At 41.2% G+C, this 20,935-nt stretch overlaps 1 protein-coding gene across 1 annotated transcript in view; it reads right to left on the bottom strand.

The window, feature by feature from the left end:
• Csmd1 (CUB and Sushi multiple domains 1) overlaps nt 1-20,935 on the bottom strand; it is a 1,354,421-nt gene that overhangs the window by 300,596 nt on the left and 1,032,890 nt on the right. The window contains exons 17-20 of the mRNA XM_052162855.1: nt 19,944-20,131; nt 14,550-14,738; nt 5,371-5,487; nt 3,332-3,547 (exon numbers count right to left, since the gene is read on the bottom strand). Of these exons, the coding sequence (XP_052018815.1) occupies nt 3,332-3,547; nt 5,371-5,487; nt 14,550-14,738; nt 19,944-20,131 (710 nt within the window). The remainder of the gene's footprint in view (nt 1-3,331; nt 3,548-5,370; nt 5,488-14,549; nt 14,739-19,943; nt 20,132-20,935) is intronic.

Genomic DNA, 20,935 nt, shown 5'->3' on the forward strand with positions numbered 1-20,935 from the left:
TAGATCCACTGTAGAGTTACAAGTGACTATGAACAACTTCACATAAATGCTAAGACACTAGCTCAGAAGCTCCATGAGAGCAGAGACTGCTTTAAACCACTGTTCCATCTCCCTTGTCCCTTATTTGGTAGTTTATCTGATGTCTTCTCCCTGTGCCAATTAGAATAGAAAGCATCTGATCTTATGCCACAGGACATGGAGATATTAGTTTCTATTATCCATCTACATAGCCATGGCTTCTCAATTAAGTTGCTATGTATTGACTGTTTCATGATGAAGACTCGCAGTGTGCATTTCTCATGTTTTCTTCTATAAAGTGTGTGCATTCATTTTATTTTACAGGTATGAATGTTTGACTTATCTGTATGTATGTGGACTGTATACAGGTCTGGTGCCTATGGAAGTCAGAAGAGATGGATGTTGAGAACTGAACCTAGGTCTGCAGCAAGAACAAACTGTGTTCTTCCTGGGAGAGCCAGATACTAAGCCCCATCATTTACATTTCTTAAGCCAGAAAAGAAATCTGTTGCTCTCAATGTTTTATCTTCCTTTCAAATAAAAGGTTTTCGCTTGGAACATTATCTTCCTTATTTTTCTCCACTTGCTTTTCATGTCAGTAGGAACCTGTGTGCTTCAGGGCCTGCCTTGTGGGGAGTGTAGGAATTGGCTTCCACAAAGGCAGCTTACCTCCTTGTGTAGGGCCATATCTCAGAAAGGTTACAGTGCAGCTGCTCTGGCATATTTGTGAATGGTTAAAGTGAAATGAAACACTGAATGAGTTCTTCTCCGTGCCCAGTACTAACAGTTCAACAGTAGAAAGAGACATCATCCTCTCTGACCGCGTGTGGAGGATGGAAATCAAGAAACAGGGTTACAAGGCACATTTTGTGGGTGCTCTCTTTCTTTTAAAGGTCCTGTGGGAATTCAATTGTCATTATGACAGTACAATTGAGTATTGAGTTTTGAGAGGTGAGATGTGGTGGAACCTCTCCCAACACAAATGCATGATGATTTAGTGGTGCTATTCCAGGTGCAGGAAGTTCCTCACACCAAGAGTGTGCTACACTCCACTTTTCCATCAAGTCAACCCCCTGCTGCTTTGCCTGGTAGTATGAGTTGACAGAGCACAAAAGATCTCTTCAAGTATGAAGGCCATAATATTACATTTATAGCTGCAGAACCACATGCCTAAGGAAGTGCATTCATCTAGAAAGAGACTTTCCATAAGGGCTCCAAAGACCCAGAACCAATATTTCCTGTGCTGTGACATGTGTGATAGCTAAAATGGATCGGGAAAGAAACAGTTGAGTTGACGTTTAACTTCTAAAGTTTATAGTTGCTTTGTTCTGAATGACTGGCTCAATGGTATATGTTGGGTGGGTGCTGGCCATTACTCTCCAGAAAGGGTTAACCTGAGCACTGTAGGAGAAGGAGGCAAAGCAGCAGCCTTAGTAGCTCAGAAGCAATGTGCCAGATGCTGGAATGTAGCTCTGTGACGTTCCAGCAACCAGAACTGTGACAATGGAGTTTCTCTTCTTCCCCAGAGTCTGAGATGTTCTGTTACAGTAGCACAGATGGACCAAAGTAGAAATCCAAAGACCCAACTGTGGGCCTTGTGTGGGGAGCAATAGAACTTAAAAACAGATGGGGGACAGATGAATGAGAAGTGCATAGTCCTAGGAGCAATGCCCATAGGAGGAAGCCATGGGCCTCACTGTCATCTCCTTGAGACTACCCCACTTTACTTATTAGAGATCTGGATGCAAGAACAGAGATGTGAGTGAAATTCTCATAGTGACCCTCACAGATCATCTAGGGATACTACAGAGGAGAGACTCAGGTACTAGCATGAGGGGACTGAAGTCATTGATTGATAATATGGCCAATTTCATCATTACTTTGACTACAGTACAATTCCAAGAAGGCAATGCATTTGAGCCAGTCCTAGAAGCCTCGTTTATGCAGAGACATAGTAAGAAAATAAACAAAGTCAAATTAAGTCAAATTAAAATAATCACAGCTCTTGGGAACAAAACTGTTAGGAGATTTTTTTGTTGTTGTTTTGTTTTTGTTTTTGAGAGGCATTCCAAGTTAGACAACCCAGACTTCATCTAACAAGTGATAGAACCTCTGCCATGTGACAAATGGGACCCAGAGCTTCTAGGGGGAGATGGGAGGAGCCCTCTACCCACAGGATATAGATAAATCACCAAATATTATAACAATCGTTAAGTGCCCTTGATAGTTTTTCTGGCATTTAGACTTGAGATCTTATGCACAGAGGAAATCACAGACAACTAAGGTCTTTGGAGACTGTATTACAAAACTGAAGCCCTTCTGAACTATGATGAATGACACTGGGTCTTGGTCAGGACATCTAGTCAGTCAGCACAAGGAAGTGTAACTGTTCACTCCCATTAGTGGTGGGAGTTTGGTCCTTCTCAGCAGATGTGCTGGCAATAAAAGAAGAGTGCTCTTGGAGTCTTGTTTAAAACATCAGATTTATCTTGCTCATTTGGACAAACATTTTTATCATATGTGCAAAGGTTATCTATGTTAAAAGCAACAGAAATTTGCAATCACACCTATGTAAAAAGTGTCAAATGCACCAGAAAGCCTAGAGTACAGTTAAAGAAAAACGTTTAAAAAAACAAAGTTTCTTGACTGAGCCATTAGTATAGTCATCATGTATAATTATGATAAAGGAACTAACAGTCTGCCCTCCTCTGTGTGTACCTGAGTCTCCACTGGAGGGGCAAGAGTCAATGTCAGCTGCCCCTGCACATTAATCCCAGGGACTGGGGTGTGCTCAGAACTTCTAGAACTGTTGAGGAGAGGTGAGCAAGGAAACCTTTACAGGAAACAGAGTCTTATTTACCCATTCCCAAGGAAGAGAATTTACATATAGCTCAAGGCCAAATGGCGCATCAGTTTCCAGACAGACATGGTAGCCCTCAGGTTCATGAACCCAGACTCTATACCCTATGGTTCAAAATTTTGCTAGGGAGAGAAAGACCACACACACACACACACACACACACACACACACACACACACACAGAGAGAGAGAGAGAGAGAGAGAGAGAGACAGAGACAGAGACAGAGACAGAGACAGAGAGACAGAGACAGACAGAGACAGACAGAGACAGACAGAGACAGACAGAGACAGAGAAACAGAGACACTGTAGATAGAGAAGTGGGGGAGAGAGGAAAGTAAGGAGTGAGGGAGAGAGATAGAGAGACAGGAAAGAAAGAGAGAGAGTGAGAGAGAATCCAAGACCATATTATAGCCAAAGACAGAAACCACAAAGAAGACAAAGCATCAACTTACCTGCAAATGTAATGTTGAAGCCCTCATAGGAGATGGAGAAGTCAGAGATGAACCTGAGTTGCGCAGTGAAGTTTCCAAACAAACCAGCCTTAATGGTGTGAGGCAGGACTGAGCCAGTGAGCCTGGCTACTGGCTCTGAGAAACTGCCATCCTCTGTGATCAGCAAATAGTCATGGGAACTTTCAAGGTGAAAGGTGTGGAAATTCATCTGCACTCCTGAGAGATGAGGGTGGGATAGTCGATTTAACTGCAGCTGAAAGGAATCTCTTCTAGGCATAATTATAGACATCAAAGGTTTAGATCAAAATATCTTAAATTGTTAAATATTAAAATTACCTTGTATGATTCTAACTTTGAACTTTCAGAGAAAAATTAGATAGAGGCTGTTCTAAATTCAAGAAGAGTTAAACAAAAACAAATGTTCAAATAGTTGTTAGGCCAGTTACTGCCATGGGTTTTGGTGGAGATAGGGACATGGATATTGGTACAGAGGGGCTGTATGTAGCTACTGATACACATGGGTCTAGGTGGAAATAAAGAAACTTAAATACCAGCATGGGCATGATATTGATGTTCATGCGGACAAGAACGGACACAGGTTTCGATATCATCACAGGTGTGTGCAGATGTCTGTCTGTGGTAATAGGGATCTTAGTGTGGTTATTCATATAGAAAAAGGCTTGACGGAATCTATAGAGGCAGGTATGGTTTCATAAGTGCAATAAGTATGTGGATATTTGACGATGTTCATGAATGGTCACCAGGCTCAGGGCGAGTTTATCCCAGAGAGAAAACACTGAAAACCGCTCTATTTCCATCCCCCATTTTTAGAAGTATTAGTCTGGAGATATCATATACAAACATACATTGTGGATGGGAAATTATCTTGAAATTATAGTTTTGTAGACCTTATGATGTCTTCATAAAAATCAGACTCAATACATTATCTCTGAGTTTCTCTGCTGAAGCAGATAAACTGATCTAAAAGTAGATTCCTTCAAAGATTTACATTTTACTAATTAAAAAAGCCTTGTTACTTATTATCTATTTATTTAATTTACTTCAGGACCACATCTTCCTTCCTTCCTTGGTGATTTACTATTTTGATTTATATTTGCATCCATGGGTCTATGTGTAGATATGTGCATGTGAGTGCATGTACCCTCAGAGGCCAGGGGCATGTGACCACTCTGGAATTGGAGTTCTAGATGAGCTAATTGATGTGGGTACATGGATTTGAATTCAAGTCCTCTCAAGGATATGCTCATTTACTCTTAACTGCTGAGTAACCTCTACATGTTTTTAATATATGCTCCTGGAAGACTATAAACACATGCATAGGGGTGCTGGAAAATGTGGGTCATTGCAACATCTAGGTCAATAAAACACCTAGTGGAGTTATGTGTTGAAAGGCAAAGTTTACTGACCAAAGTTTGTTAAAGGCTCTTTAAAAATAACATTTAGTTACAGATAGAAGAACATGCTCAGGGTACATCGCTAAGTCCAGCATTTATAATGTATATTTCCTGCCCAAAATACTAATTTGCTTCTTTTGCATTTACCATCTATTTAAGGATGGGGGAAATCCATGGATTATGTGAAGACCTGAAAATTATCTTAATGGACAGTGCCAAGCAGAGTCAGAACAGAAGCAAAGATGTTTCTCGGACATATAGAAGTTTAAAATTCTTCTTATATCATTGCATCTATTTTCCAGGTTTTTATTCCCATTTATATAGCCAGGTTAGTGAATAGAGAACAACAACAAAAATGACTTCTGCCTAACTCTCCAATGATACAAAGATCTTGTTTTCTTTTGGTCTTATCAAACAATAAAAGCTAAGGGCTTAGAAACTATGAAAATTCAGTCATTGTCCTGGCCTTTCCTTAATGCCTCTAGCCTGTGGTCCCCATACTTACTGCTTCCTCTAGTCTGTGCTCCCCATCCTCACTACTTCCTCTAGTCCATGGTGCTCCCATCCTTACTGCTTCTTCTAGCCTGTGCTCCCCATTGAGCATTGTTTGTGCTAAGGTCTTACCCTTGCCATGAGAGACTTCAATGGTCCATGTACAGTTCAGAGAGTTTGGATAAAAGTCTGGAAATCCTGGAGAAAGGACAGTCCCACTCTTTCCATGGATGTAGCCTCCACACAGGGCTGAAATGGCAGAAAACAGAAGCAGTCCACAGTGATTGCCTGGATGGAGTGCTTCGAGGTGTACAGTGAATTTGCATAAGCACCAACAGAGGACAAAGTTGAAGCCTAGACATTGTCTGGCTTGCAGTTATGAGATGCCAGTTCATGAGCAGGTATCTCTATCAGAGCACAACCACAGAACCTAACTGTGTGTAGCACAGGGCAGAGAATGCCAAACTGTCAATATACCTACAGAACTGGGGATACATTTAAGTTGTCATTTCCATCTTCCATGGTGGCACTTCTTAGTACTCCTTGAGTAAATTCAAAATTCTTGCAGCACAATATGCCATATTCAAATTAATTCAAATGTTTAAGAACTATAAAGTTATTTATAATAATTGAACAGGGAAGTAATTGTAGATAGCAGTACCATAGGAGCTTTGAGGATTTTTGATAGATGTATTAAAATCGTGGCACACCTGAAGTCACAGCAGCTGTGATTGCACAGATGTGACCAGGACAAGATCAACCAACCTAAATCCTAAATTGTATGGGGGAGGGGATTATGAAGTGCCACCCCTAGATGAAGAGCTATTGGAAAATGATGAGCTCTGTGGAAAGAAGATCAATTCTCTTCTGGGACACAGCCCCTGAGGGGCCACCCATGCTCCGATGAATGGCCCATAACCATGCACACAGAGCAGCACTGAGTGGATTCAGTGTATTTAAAATAAAGAAAGCACATGAACATTGAGAGGGAAAAGTGGAAAGAGGTCAGAGAATGAATTGGACAGAAGAAAATGGAGATATGGATTTGCTTAAAATACATGTATAAGCAAGAAAAGTTTAAAAATAGAATTATATTACATATGTGTATGAAACTGTGACATAATTTTGGAAGAGAAAAATAACTTTTTTCCTCTTTTAGTTTGCTTTTCAGACTGAAACACACACCCAGGCACCTACATCTATACTTACATATAAGCTGTGATACTCTCTTGTAGGCAAATACTTGTACACAGATGTGGAGCTTCCGTACTTGATAGATGGTTATGGCACATATGTGCTTGAGTGTGATGCTTAATGACAAAGTTGAAGAAAATGGAATTACTATCCCACAACACATTCATTGCTTCTTTGTTCTGGGAACAATTAAAATACCCTGTGCTAGTTGTTTTGAACCATTCAGTTGGTTCATGCCAGCTACAGTCACCCTGTGTTGCACTAGTACAGTATAGCTATTCCTCTACCATAATGCACCTTCAGGAGGCTTTGGACCTGTTATGTTCTGTGGGTACTTCTATGAGAATAACTTCTTTGGTTTTCAATGTGAAATGGCTCATACACTATGTGTGATGGCTAGTTTTTATGAACTTGATGTACTCTAAAATCAAATGGGAAGAGAGTCTCAATAGGGATCATTTAGATCAGGTTGATCCATGGACATGTCTGGAGAATTATTATTTTTTATTAATTGGTTATTTTATTTACTTACATTTCAAATGTTGTTCCTTTCCCTGATTTTTCCTCTGCAACCTCACCAATTCCATTCCTCTCTCCTTTGTCATTAAGGGGATTCTCCCATTCCCATTTCACCCTTCTAGCATTTCCCTACACTGGGTTCTGCCAGGATCTGACTGAGACAGATTCAGATTCTCACAGCCAACAATCAGACTGAGCTCGGGGGTGGGGGGGTCGGGGGGGGGGCAATGGAAGAGTTAGGGAAAGGTATGAAGGACCTAAAGGGGATTACAACCCTATGGGAAGAACAATAATATCAACTAACAAGAGCTTCCAGAGCTCCCAGGGACTAAATCACTAATCAACGATTATATATGGAGGGACCCATGACTCCAGCTACATATCTAGCAGAGGATGGCCTTATCTGGAATTATTCTTAATTTGGCTAATAGAGTAGAGAAAGCTGCTGGGTTGTGACCAGGCACTCAACTCTCCTTGCTCTAGACCACTTGCTTCAAGTTTCTGGCACTGTACTGTCTCTGCTGTCGCCTTGAAGTATAAGCTGAAATCAATCCCTTTCATTCATCATTAGCTTTCTGCCATGATACTTATCACATCACACAGAAATAAAACCAGGACACAGTGCTAGGAACATAAACTGGTTCAGTTCACATGGAAAGCAGATGACTAATATCTACAGGACCCAGTCATCCAGGGTTGGGAAGGAAATCAGTGCAGCAAAGGGGTCCTCATGATCTCCCACATTGACTGTATCATCCTGATAGGCAGCATACAGAAACAACCATAGACAGATACAAAAATCAAGACAGCTTGCTATCTACACACACTGGGAGGTCATCTGGCCTGAAGAGAATAGGGTGCTGTCACTTGCGACAGCCAGGGTGAGCCTGGAGGCATGTGATAGCTGGAAGCAAGCCAGGCAGAGGGAGACAAAGCCTGCAATTTATCACAAGAGGACACTTGGGGAACTGTCACCCCTGTGTTAGAGTTCACCCCTTCACCTGCTAGCAGATGACCAGATGTTATGGGCAGCTAGAGAGAGAGGGGCAGACAAATATAGACTGTAGAGTTATTGTAACATCCTTCTTACAGGACTGGCAAGGACTGGCATAGTGGTAGGGAGATTGCAAACTGGAAGCCTAAGAATGAGCCAGGAAGGGGATCCAGGTGTGTGAGCAGGGGAAACAGGAGTCTGCTTCAGAACTCTGAAGTGTGATGCTATTGAGCACCCCATGCAAAGGGCTGGAGTTAGAATGAGGTGGACACGCCAGTTTCCTGTGGGAAACGTCAACCAAGAAACATTGGTGGACAGCCAGTATTGTGGATGTAAACAAACAGAAAATGGCACCTAGGCATTTACCATATGGATAGCACAGTGGAGATGGATGCAGAGTGTGCAGGAGAGAGAGTGGGGAAGCAGAGGCCTGAGGTTCTCATTGGAGACAATGTAATAATTTTCATCTATTATAGGACAGGCATAAATCAGGACAATGAATTCTCAAGTTTTATAAAGGATTTAGCTGTAAGGAATAGTATTTTATGTAACACAGAACGCTTTATATACAATGTTTCTGGAACCAAGTACTCTCGAAAGCCTACCCATTCTCTTTAGCTCATCAAAATGGAGTTCATGTGCTGGGTGAATTGTAACTTGCTTATTTTGAGCTTTTGGGCTAACATCCACTTATCAGTGGGTGCATACCATGTGTGTTCTTTTGTGATTGGGTTACCTCTCTCAGGATGACACTTTATAGTTCCATCCATCTGCCTTAGAATTTCGTGAATTCGTTGTTTTTAATAACTGAATAGTACTCCATTGTGCATATATACCACAGTTTCTGTATCCATTCCTCTGTTGAAGGACATCTGGGTTCTTTTCAGTTTCTGGCTATTATAAATAAGGCAGCTATGAACATAGCAGAGGATGTGTCCTTATTACATGTAAGAGCATCTTCTGGGTATAAGGAGGACTTAATTGAGAGTGCTTTGGTCCTCTAAGAAAGGGAACAAAATATTCACAAGAGCAATAAAGGAGACAAAGTGTGGAGCAGAGACTGAAGGAACAGCCACCCAGAGACTGATCTACCTGGGGATTCATCCTATAAACAGTCACCAAACCCCAGCATTACTATGGATGACAAGAAGTGTATACCAAAAGGAACATGCCATGGTTGTCTCTGGAGGGGCTCTGCCAGAGCCTTACAAATACAGGAGCAGATGCTAGCAGCCAACCATTGGTCTGATTGTGAAGTCCCCAATGGAGGAGTTGGAAGGTGGTCCTGAGGAGCTGAAGGGGTTTACAGCCCCATGGGAAGAACAATGATTTCAGCCTCGCAGACGCCCAGGATTCCAGGAACTAAACCATCAACTAAGGTACACATCAACTAAGGGATACACATGGTTCCAGCCAAAAATATGGCAGAGGAATGCCTTATTGGGAGTCAGTAGGAGGAGAGGCCCTTGGTCGGGTGAAGGCTCAATAGATGCCCCAACAAAGGGAAATCGAGTGGGGGAGGTAGGAGTGTATCAGATAGTAGTGTATCTCTAGGCATATACTTGGAGCCAGGGGTGGGAGGAGGGGTTGGGAGGTGTCTTTTGGGAGGGGGAAGTCGGGAAATGGTTTACTATTGGCAATGTAAATGAAGGTGATATTCAATTTAAAAAAGAGTTCATATCCAACTACATTGAATAATCACAAAATCTGCAGTCCATTATGTGCAGGCTCATGCGTGTATGCAAATATGCCTGTGTGAAAGCCAGAGGTCACACCTCAGTTCCATTACTTAGGGAATGGAGATGGAGTTCCTCACTGAGCCTAGAGAACAGTGATTCCCTCAGCCAGTGGGTCAGTAAACCCCAGAGGTCAGCAGGGCTCTGCCTCTCTGCTGCTATTCAGTGACTTTGCATCCTACTACAAAGGCCAAGAGTGCCAAACAGCCACAGGATATTTCCATTTGGGAAAAATTGCAGGTGAGGTGGATGTCTCTGTTAACCTTGATCCCCTGATGGATACACTGGACTTTCTGAGCCTCCCATTATCAATGTTCTAAAGAAAAATAACTGCACAAAGTCCACAAGCTTAAGTAAGGAAAGGGGAATTTTATATGCGGAGAATGGAATGAGATTCTCAGCAAATTCTAAAGAGAGTAGAGAACAAGATAAAACCTAGACTTTCCCCGCAGGATCCCTCCAGGATTTGACTATTCATAGATGGCCATGTCTCTCTTCCCTCAGCAGTGCCACCAATTTAGCCACATAGAATTTGAATTACATGAACCTATTTATTCATGCACTGTAGAGCCTTTTTTGGAGTAGTTATAAAAGCTACAGTAAAAAACTTACTTCCAATTTCCTAGAGGCTGCTACTCTGTGAGTTTGACATTTGTATTTCTAATATCTACCCACCATCCAGGACTCAGACAGGTTTTATCAAATGCCCCTTAGAAAGATGACTAAAATATGCAGAAAATAAAAAAGGATATGAAGATGGGGTGAGATGGGCAGGTTGACATATTCCCCCAGGTGTACCGAGGTAAGCTCCTACCAATGATCAGTTGGTATTGATCTTTGCTTAGGTCTCAGTCTCCCTGGCAAGTCATTGACCAAGGCTTAACCCCAGTCTTACTAAGACTCTTCATTCTCTCAGGCATACCAAATAAATACTCAAAGAAGTCTTTGACTTCCTCAAAATTATAATCTAGTAGTAATAGCCAAAATAAAATTAAAATAAAGGTAACAAAGTAAGAATTATTCTGCAAGTAAATAATATCAAGTAGCCCTCACAACTCAAAGTCACCCCAGATGCTTAGTCTACAAAGTGCTGTTGAGATGACATCAAGAAGGTAAGCTGATGACCCTAACAAAGGTGGATACCCCATAATGGAGGCATGTTGGTAGGATGTGGGGGTCACTCTTCCTGCATTGCCCAGTTACATATGTGGTCTGATATCATTACTTTGACATGTTCTTACCAGCATGAGGGTAATGCACATATTCCTGCAAAATTCTCAGACCCGCATCCCCATGCCCCCCATGGATCTTGTCGTTACTGTTTTCCATCATTATCACCTCCTTTCTCCACCCAAGTCATCTCCAAGATCGCGACAAGAGCTCTCTAATATTACATTGCAGGCTCAGTTTTCATTTCTTAGATCCAAGACTTGGGACTTAATATGTTCAGGACTAAGTATCTACCTTCACTGAGGATGGTAGGAGTTGACATATGGGGGCTGGACTTCAGGCCAGAGTCCTTTTTCATGAGACAAGGTTACAAGAGAGGGAAGAATGAGGTTTCATAAATTATGCTGTCTCCATGTTAGCTACCCTGTAGTAGCCTTGAGCTAGTTCCCTCTGCCTACTCCATGAACATGCTTGGCGACACTTTGATCTTTTGATCTAACTGAACTCTGAGGTCTTGTGTCTTCTTTGAAAAAATTCTACATGAAACACAAATTCTTGTGTTTCATTTTTTCTTCCCTTTCTCCTTTTCAGCAATTTTGTAGATTTGTGTGTGTCTGTGTGTGTGTCTGCGTGTGTCTGCGTGTGTGTGATTGGTGTGATACTGAGTAAGCAGAGCTGTATTTCAGGTTCTCTCCATTGCACGATGGCTCATGGCTTTCTATGGCTAACAGAAGTCACTGACTATGTCTCCTTACTTATTTATTTATGTTGGACTCATATTCCCCAAAGAAATATTAGACAGATATCCTGTAGTTTAAGGCAATGTTAAATTAGGACTGCCCACATTTTGAAAGCAAGAACTTCTAAGACACATCCACAATTGTTTCCACTGTCAAAGATGAAGGACTTTGGCTGTGGGATACTGAGGTATTTTCCCTGTGTTCTGGCCATGTCCAGAGACTAATGTTAAATACCTTGAACTGTGTTTCATACCTCCAATACCAACAACTAGTGTTTACCCTGATCCCCACATTCTCCTGTTCTTTCTTTTTCATTTTCATTTTTTTTGCCTTCAATCAAATTATTTTTCCAAAATCAAGTCTCTTCAGGAAGACAGAGTTTGAAAGATACCTCCTAGGCCTCTCAAGACTGCACATTGTAAGTAATATTTACTATTTTTTTCATTCCATATTCCCAGTCATTTTTCTTTCTTTACTGGCTTCTATATGTGAATTAAAGCTATGCAGAATGCTATGCTGATGTTAACTATTAGGAGGCAATGAACATAATTGTTTTGCAATAAAGGTTTGCAGAAAGAATAAAAAGTTTGCAAAAATATTTAATAGCAACATTTCTAAAATGATCTGTGCATTTGTCCTTTATCAGATAGAAGGGAGATAATGCCTCCAATGCTCAATTTATTCCTTTAAAATTGTAGTGTGCTAACAATGGCATTAAAAAGGTACAAATGTAGTACTTGGAGAAAGAAAAGGTTTATTTTTTCAGGTGAGATAAAATATTATAATTAATTCTAATTTATTTTCCCTTGCTGAGAACTATGAATTTTTAGAGGTTTGCATTTCCTATTGATATATGGTTTATTGCAATAAAAAGCCTGTGAGATTTAAGAGATTGCGTGAGATTAGAAAGGGCAAGGAGATTCTCAGAGCTCAGTGTAAACAGCCATGACTAAATAAAACTCTCATGCTAAACTTGAAACTCTCTTGAAATGTGAAGATTTATTAATAACCTTTCATTATAGGCTTTTTAGTCCTGGAAAGGTGCTACAATGTGGCATAACAAATCACATTAGGGATCCCCTTGGATGGATCATATTTCAAATTTGCATAAATTTGCCATGGAAGACAAAAGACAAAATGTCTAAGTTTAATATACTTTTATTTTTTTTCTAGAAAATCCCATTTATAACAGGCCTCTCTTAACATCTCGGCCAATTACACAGCCATTCTAGTAGTGCTTAGCCCACTGCATGTCTAAGTCATTTCCTGTCTATACATTTGTTTAACACAGAACAGGAAGAACTGGTGATTATAAAGAATCCACCTTCGAATGTCAACTTCAAATGGGTCAAGCAAAGCCTTTCACTTGGAAGCATCATTTCAATACAGGGCCGGGTGCCTTGACCAATGTGGTGACAATGTAGTGACTGTCCACTGGTGGTCAAAGACACATCAGTCACCACACAGTCCCAAGATTTTACTGTTCAATTCCTCAGCCACAGTGGAAAAATTTGCAGCACAAACAACATGGCTCAGTAGCCTGGAAGCTGAGGCAGGAAAGTTGCAGGATTGGTGTGGGATGGGTCACACAATGAGATCCTGTCTCAGAACAAACAAGCAACAAAATAAACACCCTGACCTTAGGGGTAGATGATAATACAATTACAATGTACAGCATTAAAGATCACTGTCTCAACTGAGTTCTGCAAATAGTGAACAATGTGTGATCTTCCTGAAGAAGGCCATCACACCCAGTTGCCCATCCTTGTGCCCTCCTACTAGGTAGCCTCACAGGTGTGTAAGTAGCTCCTCCCCAGTTCTGTCCAGGGTCCAGTATCCCCACTGCTTCTGTGTGTTTGCCTGCGAAGGCCTTCATCTACCCTGAGTGTTCCACTTCTTATCTGCCTATACCATGCACTGGTTAAGCCAGTACTTTGGTGCCAAGGTCAAGGATTACCATTCCTCAACAGTACTGAAAACACAACCTTCCAAAGAGCCTGCTATTTGTACTTATTATTTTGAGAAAGCTGAGGTGCATATTACATATATAACATTTTAAAAGGAGTACCTACAGTTTGGGAAAAGGAAAGGAAGTTGAAATTACATGTGTATATAACTCACATTTAAGTATTTATTTTCCATATACCTATATGCATTTCTAAAAAAAATAATGTCACAACAGGGCATATTCATGAGTAAAGAGAGCTAATGGATCACAAATAAAGCATGTACCTTACTTTTAGTGTAAAATTGAGAGAAACAATGATAAATAGTAATCTATAATCTATTTCCAGGAATGGATAAGAACAGAACACACAGATAATCTGAAAGACTATATGGGGGCCCACAAGCCTGGCAGAGGTATTCTGGGAATGATCAGGGGTCAGTGGGACAATGTATGTTAGCTCTGGGGAAACTCTATATGTGGACCTGGGTCATCTGCATCAAAAGAGAATGAGGCTTGACCATCTGGAATGTTTAAATAGAGCACAAAGCCTTCCGGGCCTTCTATAAATAAACCCTTATAAAAACACAGGTGAAAGTGAGCTCTCTTAGTCTCAATGTTTGTCAGTAATGTTGCACAGAAGACCACGATTTTTCAATGTTAATAAAGACTTATCCTACATAATAGAACAATTCTCATGAGTAACCTTCAAAGGTGCTATGCTTTAAGAGTACAGTTTGGATGGGTTGGTGAGCAGGGGGAAGGGGGAGAGGATAGGGTGTTTTCAGAGGGGAAATGAGGAAAGCGGATAGCATTTGAAATGTAAATAAAGAAAATATCTAATTAAGAAAAAAGATGTTAAAAAAAAGTATAGTTTCTAAAGGGAACACATTCTCTGGTCACATTGGATCATGTCAGGTGTGGTGCACAGTGGCCCACATGCTCACACGCCCTCTTGTTTGCAGGTCTTTGTGGTGCACTAGCTAAGCTCTGTCTGCCTGGGTTTCACCTACCATCACAGCTGGGCAAGGCATGGTTCCACTGATGATTCTTCTCACAGATGAGGGGCTCATCATCACTGAGTGTGTACCCAGGGTCACAGCTGAAGGTCACTGTAGATCTGATACCAAAGTTACTGCCATGCCGATGACCATTTACAGGGATGCCCGGGTCCAGACAGGAGTCGGATTCCAGAGTCACACCTGCAGGTGCAGAGAGTACACATGATTGAAAGGCCTTTCTGGATAATAGAACAAAAAAGTACTATAACTTAAGTTACAATATATTTCTAGATATGTACAGACCCAGGAAATTATCTAAGTGAACTCGTCATTACTGAATTGATCTTTTAATATTCAATAGTCATTCATGTGAAAAGCAATGTCTTCAAATACTTGACCTTGTTTCTCAAATTAAAGACAGTCATGTGTTCCTCTCCAGGTTGTAGAGAAATAGTACAACCTTGAATAATTCATCGAAGACTTTGAATTTTGCCTTTGTTCCCCAGAAAATCAATGGACTGTTATAGCTAGGTATTATTCCTTCTCCTCTCTCCTCTCTCCTTGCTTTTATTCTTTGCATTTCAGTTGGGTCTTGGCAGCTCCACTGCCGTGCTCCTCCTATACTTGGACACACACAGGCAAGCACACTCATGAAACATAGTTTACAGCTGATTGAGAGCGGGGTTTTCTAAAACTATATTGTACAGTTTTAACTGTAGAATGGAAGTCTAAAATCTACAGTTTTAAAATCTCCATGCCATCTGCCACTTGCCCATGCCACTAGATAATTTGTTATATAAAAGGAAGTAGGTCACCTCATCATGAGACTTTCTGCCCTGCTTTATATTTGTCCTCTTTTCTAGAATAATCTATTCAAGGACATGAGGATCAGAGAAGGGAATGCCATTGCAATGTTTGTGTAGTTGGAGAAGTGAAAACTCCATTATTGGTTTCTCCTATGGCAATAAGCGCAGACATGGGCTGTTGCGCCTTTCAGACTTTCATGGCCCCAGCACTGACCTCCTGGATCCTGGGTCTGATTGGACTTTAGTGGGGTGAGGTGGCTAGTGGAGATAGGTTTTTCTTTTTGTTACTAAACAAGCAATTCATATAATTCAGAGTGACTGTTTAAACAATAGTAATGCATCCCTAGTAGCACAGAAGACTGTGACCCAAAAAAGGGTAGAACTGGCAGGACATGGAGAGGCTAGCTACTGAAGGCCTGTGTGTGAGTGCTTAGCCTTTCCTGTGAGTCATGACCATCCTGGTTATCCTATGTGGGTGTTTCCTGATCCTAGGGATCACCTTGGTTGCTCAGAGTGGGAATTCTTTGAGGGCCAAGACCATCCTGGTTAAATACCTTGGACATTTTATCAGGACTATTCTGATATCCACAGTAGTTTCCTAGCATCAGGACCATTCTGCCTACCCCCGTGGTCTCTTAATTGCTGTATCAATTCTTTCCAACCAACAGGCACACAAGTGGAGAAGGAGCTTAGCTACCCCACCAGGAATTCCTTCAGCCATGCCTCTACCTCCTGGAGAACCTCCTCAGGCCTCCATATTCTCTGATGGAGTGTGCCCACCTTACACTGATCTCTGCCAGGTTCACCTCATGTGCTTTCCCTGTCACAGGATGGATGGGGTGTTCTCATTCTGAGAGAGCTCTTAGAGTTAACAACTGAGCAAATGAATAAGCCCAGAGTAGTCTGGGAAATCTGTAAACTTAGAGGTTTGAAGAATCTAGAATTCATAGGCTGTGACCTGGGGATCCCTGGATAAAATCCAGAATGGATTTTCAGTCACAGTTTCAAAAGTTGGAGATGGCTGAACAATGATACGACAGAAAGCAAATGGAAAAGAATGACATTATTTTTACCAATAATTATTTGCCTTAAATGGTCATTCCCTAAAAATAAAGGGCCAAGCTTTTCATAGATACAAAGCAGAGCACCATCCACTACCCCGTGGCAGGCTATATGAGCAGGACCATCAGCAGTGAGCGCCAGGCTGCAGAAGCCTTACCCTTGTCTTTATTCCTTTCCCTCCCTTCCCCTTCTCTCCTCTCTTTTTAATTCTTTCTTCTTCCTCCCCTTCCTTTTTACTCTCTCCTCTCCTCTCCTCTCCTCTCCTCTCCTCTCCTCTCCCCTCCCCTCCCCTCCCCTCCCCTCCCCTCCCCTCCCCTCTTCTCCTCTTGTCCCCCCTCCCCTCCCCTCCCTTCCCCTCCCCTCTCCTCCCCTCCCCTCTCTCCTCTCCTCTCTTCTCTTCTCCTCTCCTCTCCTCTCCCTTCCCTTCCCCCCTCTTCCTCTCTTCTTTCCTCCTTTCTCCTCTCTTTTTCTTCTCCCTTCTTCCTATTCTCCGTATTCTTTTTTCTCTTCCCTTCTCACTTTCTTTCCCTCTTTCCCTTCCAATCCCTTCCTTTTCCCTCATCCCCTTACTTTTCTCTGCCTCCTTTCCCCACACTCTTGTCTCCTCTTCCCGATCCCCTTCCCCCTCCTGTCTTCGTTCCTCTCTGTTCTCCACCTCTTCTCTCAACACACACACATCTGTTTCCTCCATTTTCTGTGGAAACATTTTTTGACACTCACAACTTAAACAACATGGCTCTCACACCGCTGATGCAGAAATGGCCATGGGTGATGGCTTCATACAGCATGAGGACAATTGTTTTATGAGGAATGTTTACAGTGAAATTCAAGATTTATAATGAAACCCCATTTCCATACAAAATTTACTTAAAATGTAGCGCTATTAAGCAAAAGCAAAACAGAATTTTCTGTTGATCATTCAGAAATAAATCTAGAAACACCTAGAAAACTATACTGGATACAGATAGACAAATTAGGTCATGCTTTTTTTTCTTCTTCATTTTTGTTTTGGCTTTTGTTTTGTTTTGTTTGATTTGTTTTTTTTCATAATTTCAAAGCTTTATTATGGAGAAATAGGAAAATAAAAGAGATAGAGAAGTAAAGAGAGAAAGAAAAGATAGATGAGAGCTGGCCATGACAATGTGGAAAGGGGGGAAAGAAAGGGGGAGGGGAAACAGGAGAACAATAAGAGAGAAAAGCAAGAGAGATAGTTTGTTTTTTTCTAAAAAAACAAAAACAAAAAACAAAAAAACCAATAAATAGTAACACAGGTGTGAGTTGAGAAATGTGAAAACACAGTGTTTCTAATTTGGGGGTGTACATGTGAATGTGTATATTCACAAACCCATGGGCATGCATGTGCATGTGTGTACATGTGTTTAGTGTGTATGTGTGCCCATATGTCTGTGTGCATGGGTCTGTGTTTTGGTAGAATTACAGTCATGAATTTTATGCTCAAGTTGCCTAAAGCAGGGCTGGTCAAGTAATTCCCACAAAACTGGGAGGTGGGAAGCACAAACTGGACACACAGAGCAGTAAGGTCAGTCTTGCAAGCATGCACTAAGATTGGTGCTGATCAGGATTGCTGTGCACTCACAGCGGCATCCACTGTCTGTACTGATCCTCACCCACCCTGGCCTCAACTTCATCACAAGATGAAGACAGATCAGTGGATAGCTTTTGAGAGGAGGGATACATTTGATTTTGTTCTGTTTCTCAGCTGACACATACACGTGCTGATATTTGACCTAAATATGATGCAGGCATACTTCTTTTCAACATGTGGCCTTTGTGAAGAGGTGACAGTGAATGTATGCCTTGGTGAGCCAAGGCAGGGGGCTGTTTGTATAGTCATCACTGTAAGACTATGTGTGTGGTTCACATTCCCATGTGCTTTGATATGAGTCCTGCTTTGTGTCAGCTGTCAATCAGAACTGGGGCAGCTAGCCTGTCTACATGTACACCTTCCTGCCAAGAGAACAGATATATTAACTCTTAACTTTTTTATGTATATGTAAATATATATTGTGTTTGTAGATGTTTGCCATATATATGGGATACACAAAAGGTTCAAGAGTGTGGTATGTCAGATACTCTGTAGCTTCAGTTACTAACAACTGTGAACAGTAAGATCTGAACTCCAGTCCTTGGCAAGGGCAGGAAGTGCTCTTAACCACTGAGCCGTCTCCTTAGATGGCTCACCACATGTTTGTACTGATGTGTGCACGAGTGCATGTATGAATGTATGTATATATACACATATACACACACGTACACACATACATATATAGCACAATGAAATTTTAATTAATTAATTGGTAATCATTTGGGTACCAAAGTTAGAACTTATTATCATTCATTTTTAATGGAAATTATTCCTAATCATACATGTCCAAATGTTCATATATGTAAAATGCAGGGAGATGCATTCAGAACACCTCTATACCTGTGTAGCAGAGGTTCTGGGCAGAAGTTAGCCGAGTTGATAGTGGAGGAGGAGAGGAGGCAGGAATAGCTTAAAAAAAGATGCTAATATCCCATTTGTACATCTATAGAATGGCATGTATGTATAGTATATAGGTATCACTAAAAAGTAAACAATTTATTTTTGAGATAAGGCAATATAGGAACAGCCATAAATCTCATGCCCCACAGAGCCATTGCTCCATTGGGAATGCAGCTAATTCCTGCCAGCCTCCCTCTTCACTCATTTTCCTGTGAAGGACTTTCAGTGGTGGCTGCACAGCACTGTTTGGGTCTGTGGCAGCATTATTTGGGTCTGAGTTTTGGTTGACTCTTGTTAAGAACCCATTCCTATGAAGAAGCCCCCTGGTAAATACCCAAAGTATATTTCTAGAACTATGTGCCTATGACATGATACTGCATCACCTTCTCAGCTTCAGAAGCTGAAACTCAAAGCCATGCTGGAAAGAAAACGGCCTGGTCTGCTGAGCACACTGGGTCTACCGCGGCCTACTGACAGTTAAGTGTTCACAGCTATTACTTGGCATTCACTAAGCACAGCTGGGGTTTAATTCCTTGCAACCTCTGATCTAATGTCAGCCACCCTGGAAAACCCATTCGCATGAACTCAGACACCAGAGTGTTCTGCACAGCACCCTGGCAACAGACGCCACGCAGCACTCATGAAACTGCTTCAAGAAAATGCTCTGGATTACTTCTACCCAATCTGTATCTTTTCACACACACACACACACACACACACACACACACACACACACACACATCATAATAAAATAATAAAATAATATTATAATAGAATATATGAATGCATTGTGTACTAACAGACTGCAACTCATCATTTAATGATTCTATTATTTTACTTTGTAATAGGCAATCAATATCTATTAGGGAACCTAAAGCAATCCCACCTCCCAGAACACTCTGTAGGAGACAACTGACAGTCAGATTGCCCTTGGAATCAGCCTATTTGTCTTCGCCCTTGAAGCCAAGCACATTACCCCTTTCACCTGGGGGTATCCTGTCCTGCCCTGGATGCCAGCCGCGGTGCACTTACTTTCATAGTGGATGAGGAAGCCAACACTAGCCCGGCTGCTGTCAGTGGTAAACAGCAGGTACATGTAGTTGCCTGTGCTGATGAGGAACTGTGGTGCCTGCGTGCCATGGTACTCTCCAATCAGGGGGGATGAGCTGGTTGGCCCATCCCGTACTTCCAGGGTGTCATAATTGACTTCAGTCTGGAACCTAGGGAAAAGCCATGCAGAGTCATGTCAGCTTCCACACCTGTCCAATTGTGTCACTCCTAATAAAAACTTCAAGTGAATATGGTGATTGAATATATATTGAATATAACTATATAACTATATAATTACATATATAACTATATATAACTATATATATATACATATAGTTATGTTTGCTAGAAGCACATTGTGAATCCTCTACCATATCTACTTTCTATCTGTAAAACATCAGGCTATAAAGAAGGTCAGGATCTTTCTCTGAAAGAAAAATATTGTGAAATATGTAAATTCTCTTATACAGGGAGATAATAGAGATAAATGGATGGTGGTTAGATATTATGTAGATGATAAATAATAAACAGATTATGTGCATATATGTTATATATATATAATATATAATATGATATGATTCAAGTAACTACATGATAGATACATAGATACATAAATGATAGGTGACGAATAGATATAGAATTGACAGGTAGGTGACAAATTAAGAGAGACTGGGGATGTACTAATACAATATAATCTTTAGTAATGAAACAATGTCTAGTTATGCATTTTGCACTATTTTTACAATCCTGTTTTACATATTATAGACATCATGAAGTAGACATACTGAGGAGGAATGCTCCCTTTAGGAAAGAAGGACTTCACAGCATATGATATTTAAATATTTTTCCTGAAAACCACACTGTGCTTTTTTTATTCACACCAACCCTTGTGGGACCAATGCTGAGCCAGCTGCTGCTACTTCACAAACTCAACGATGCCATAACGATTTGGGAAAGCCAGAACAGCTTCCAGA

This window comes from Apodemus sylvaticus, chromosome 18, assembly GCF_947179515.1.
Source record: "Apodemus sylvaticus chromosome 18, mApoSyl1.1, whole genome shotgun sequence".
NCBI classification, from domain to species: Eukaryota; Metazoa; Chordata; class Mammalia; order Rodentia; family Muridae; genus Apodemus; species Apodemus sylvaticus.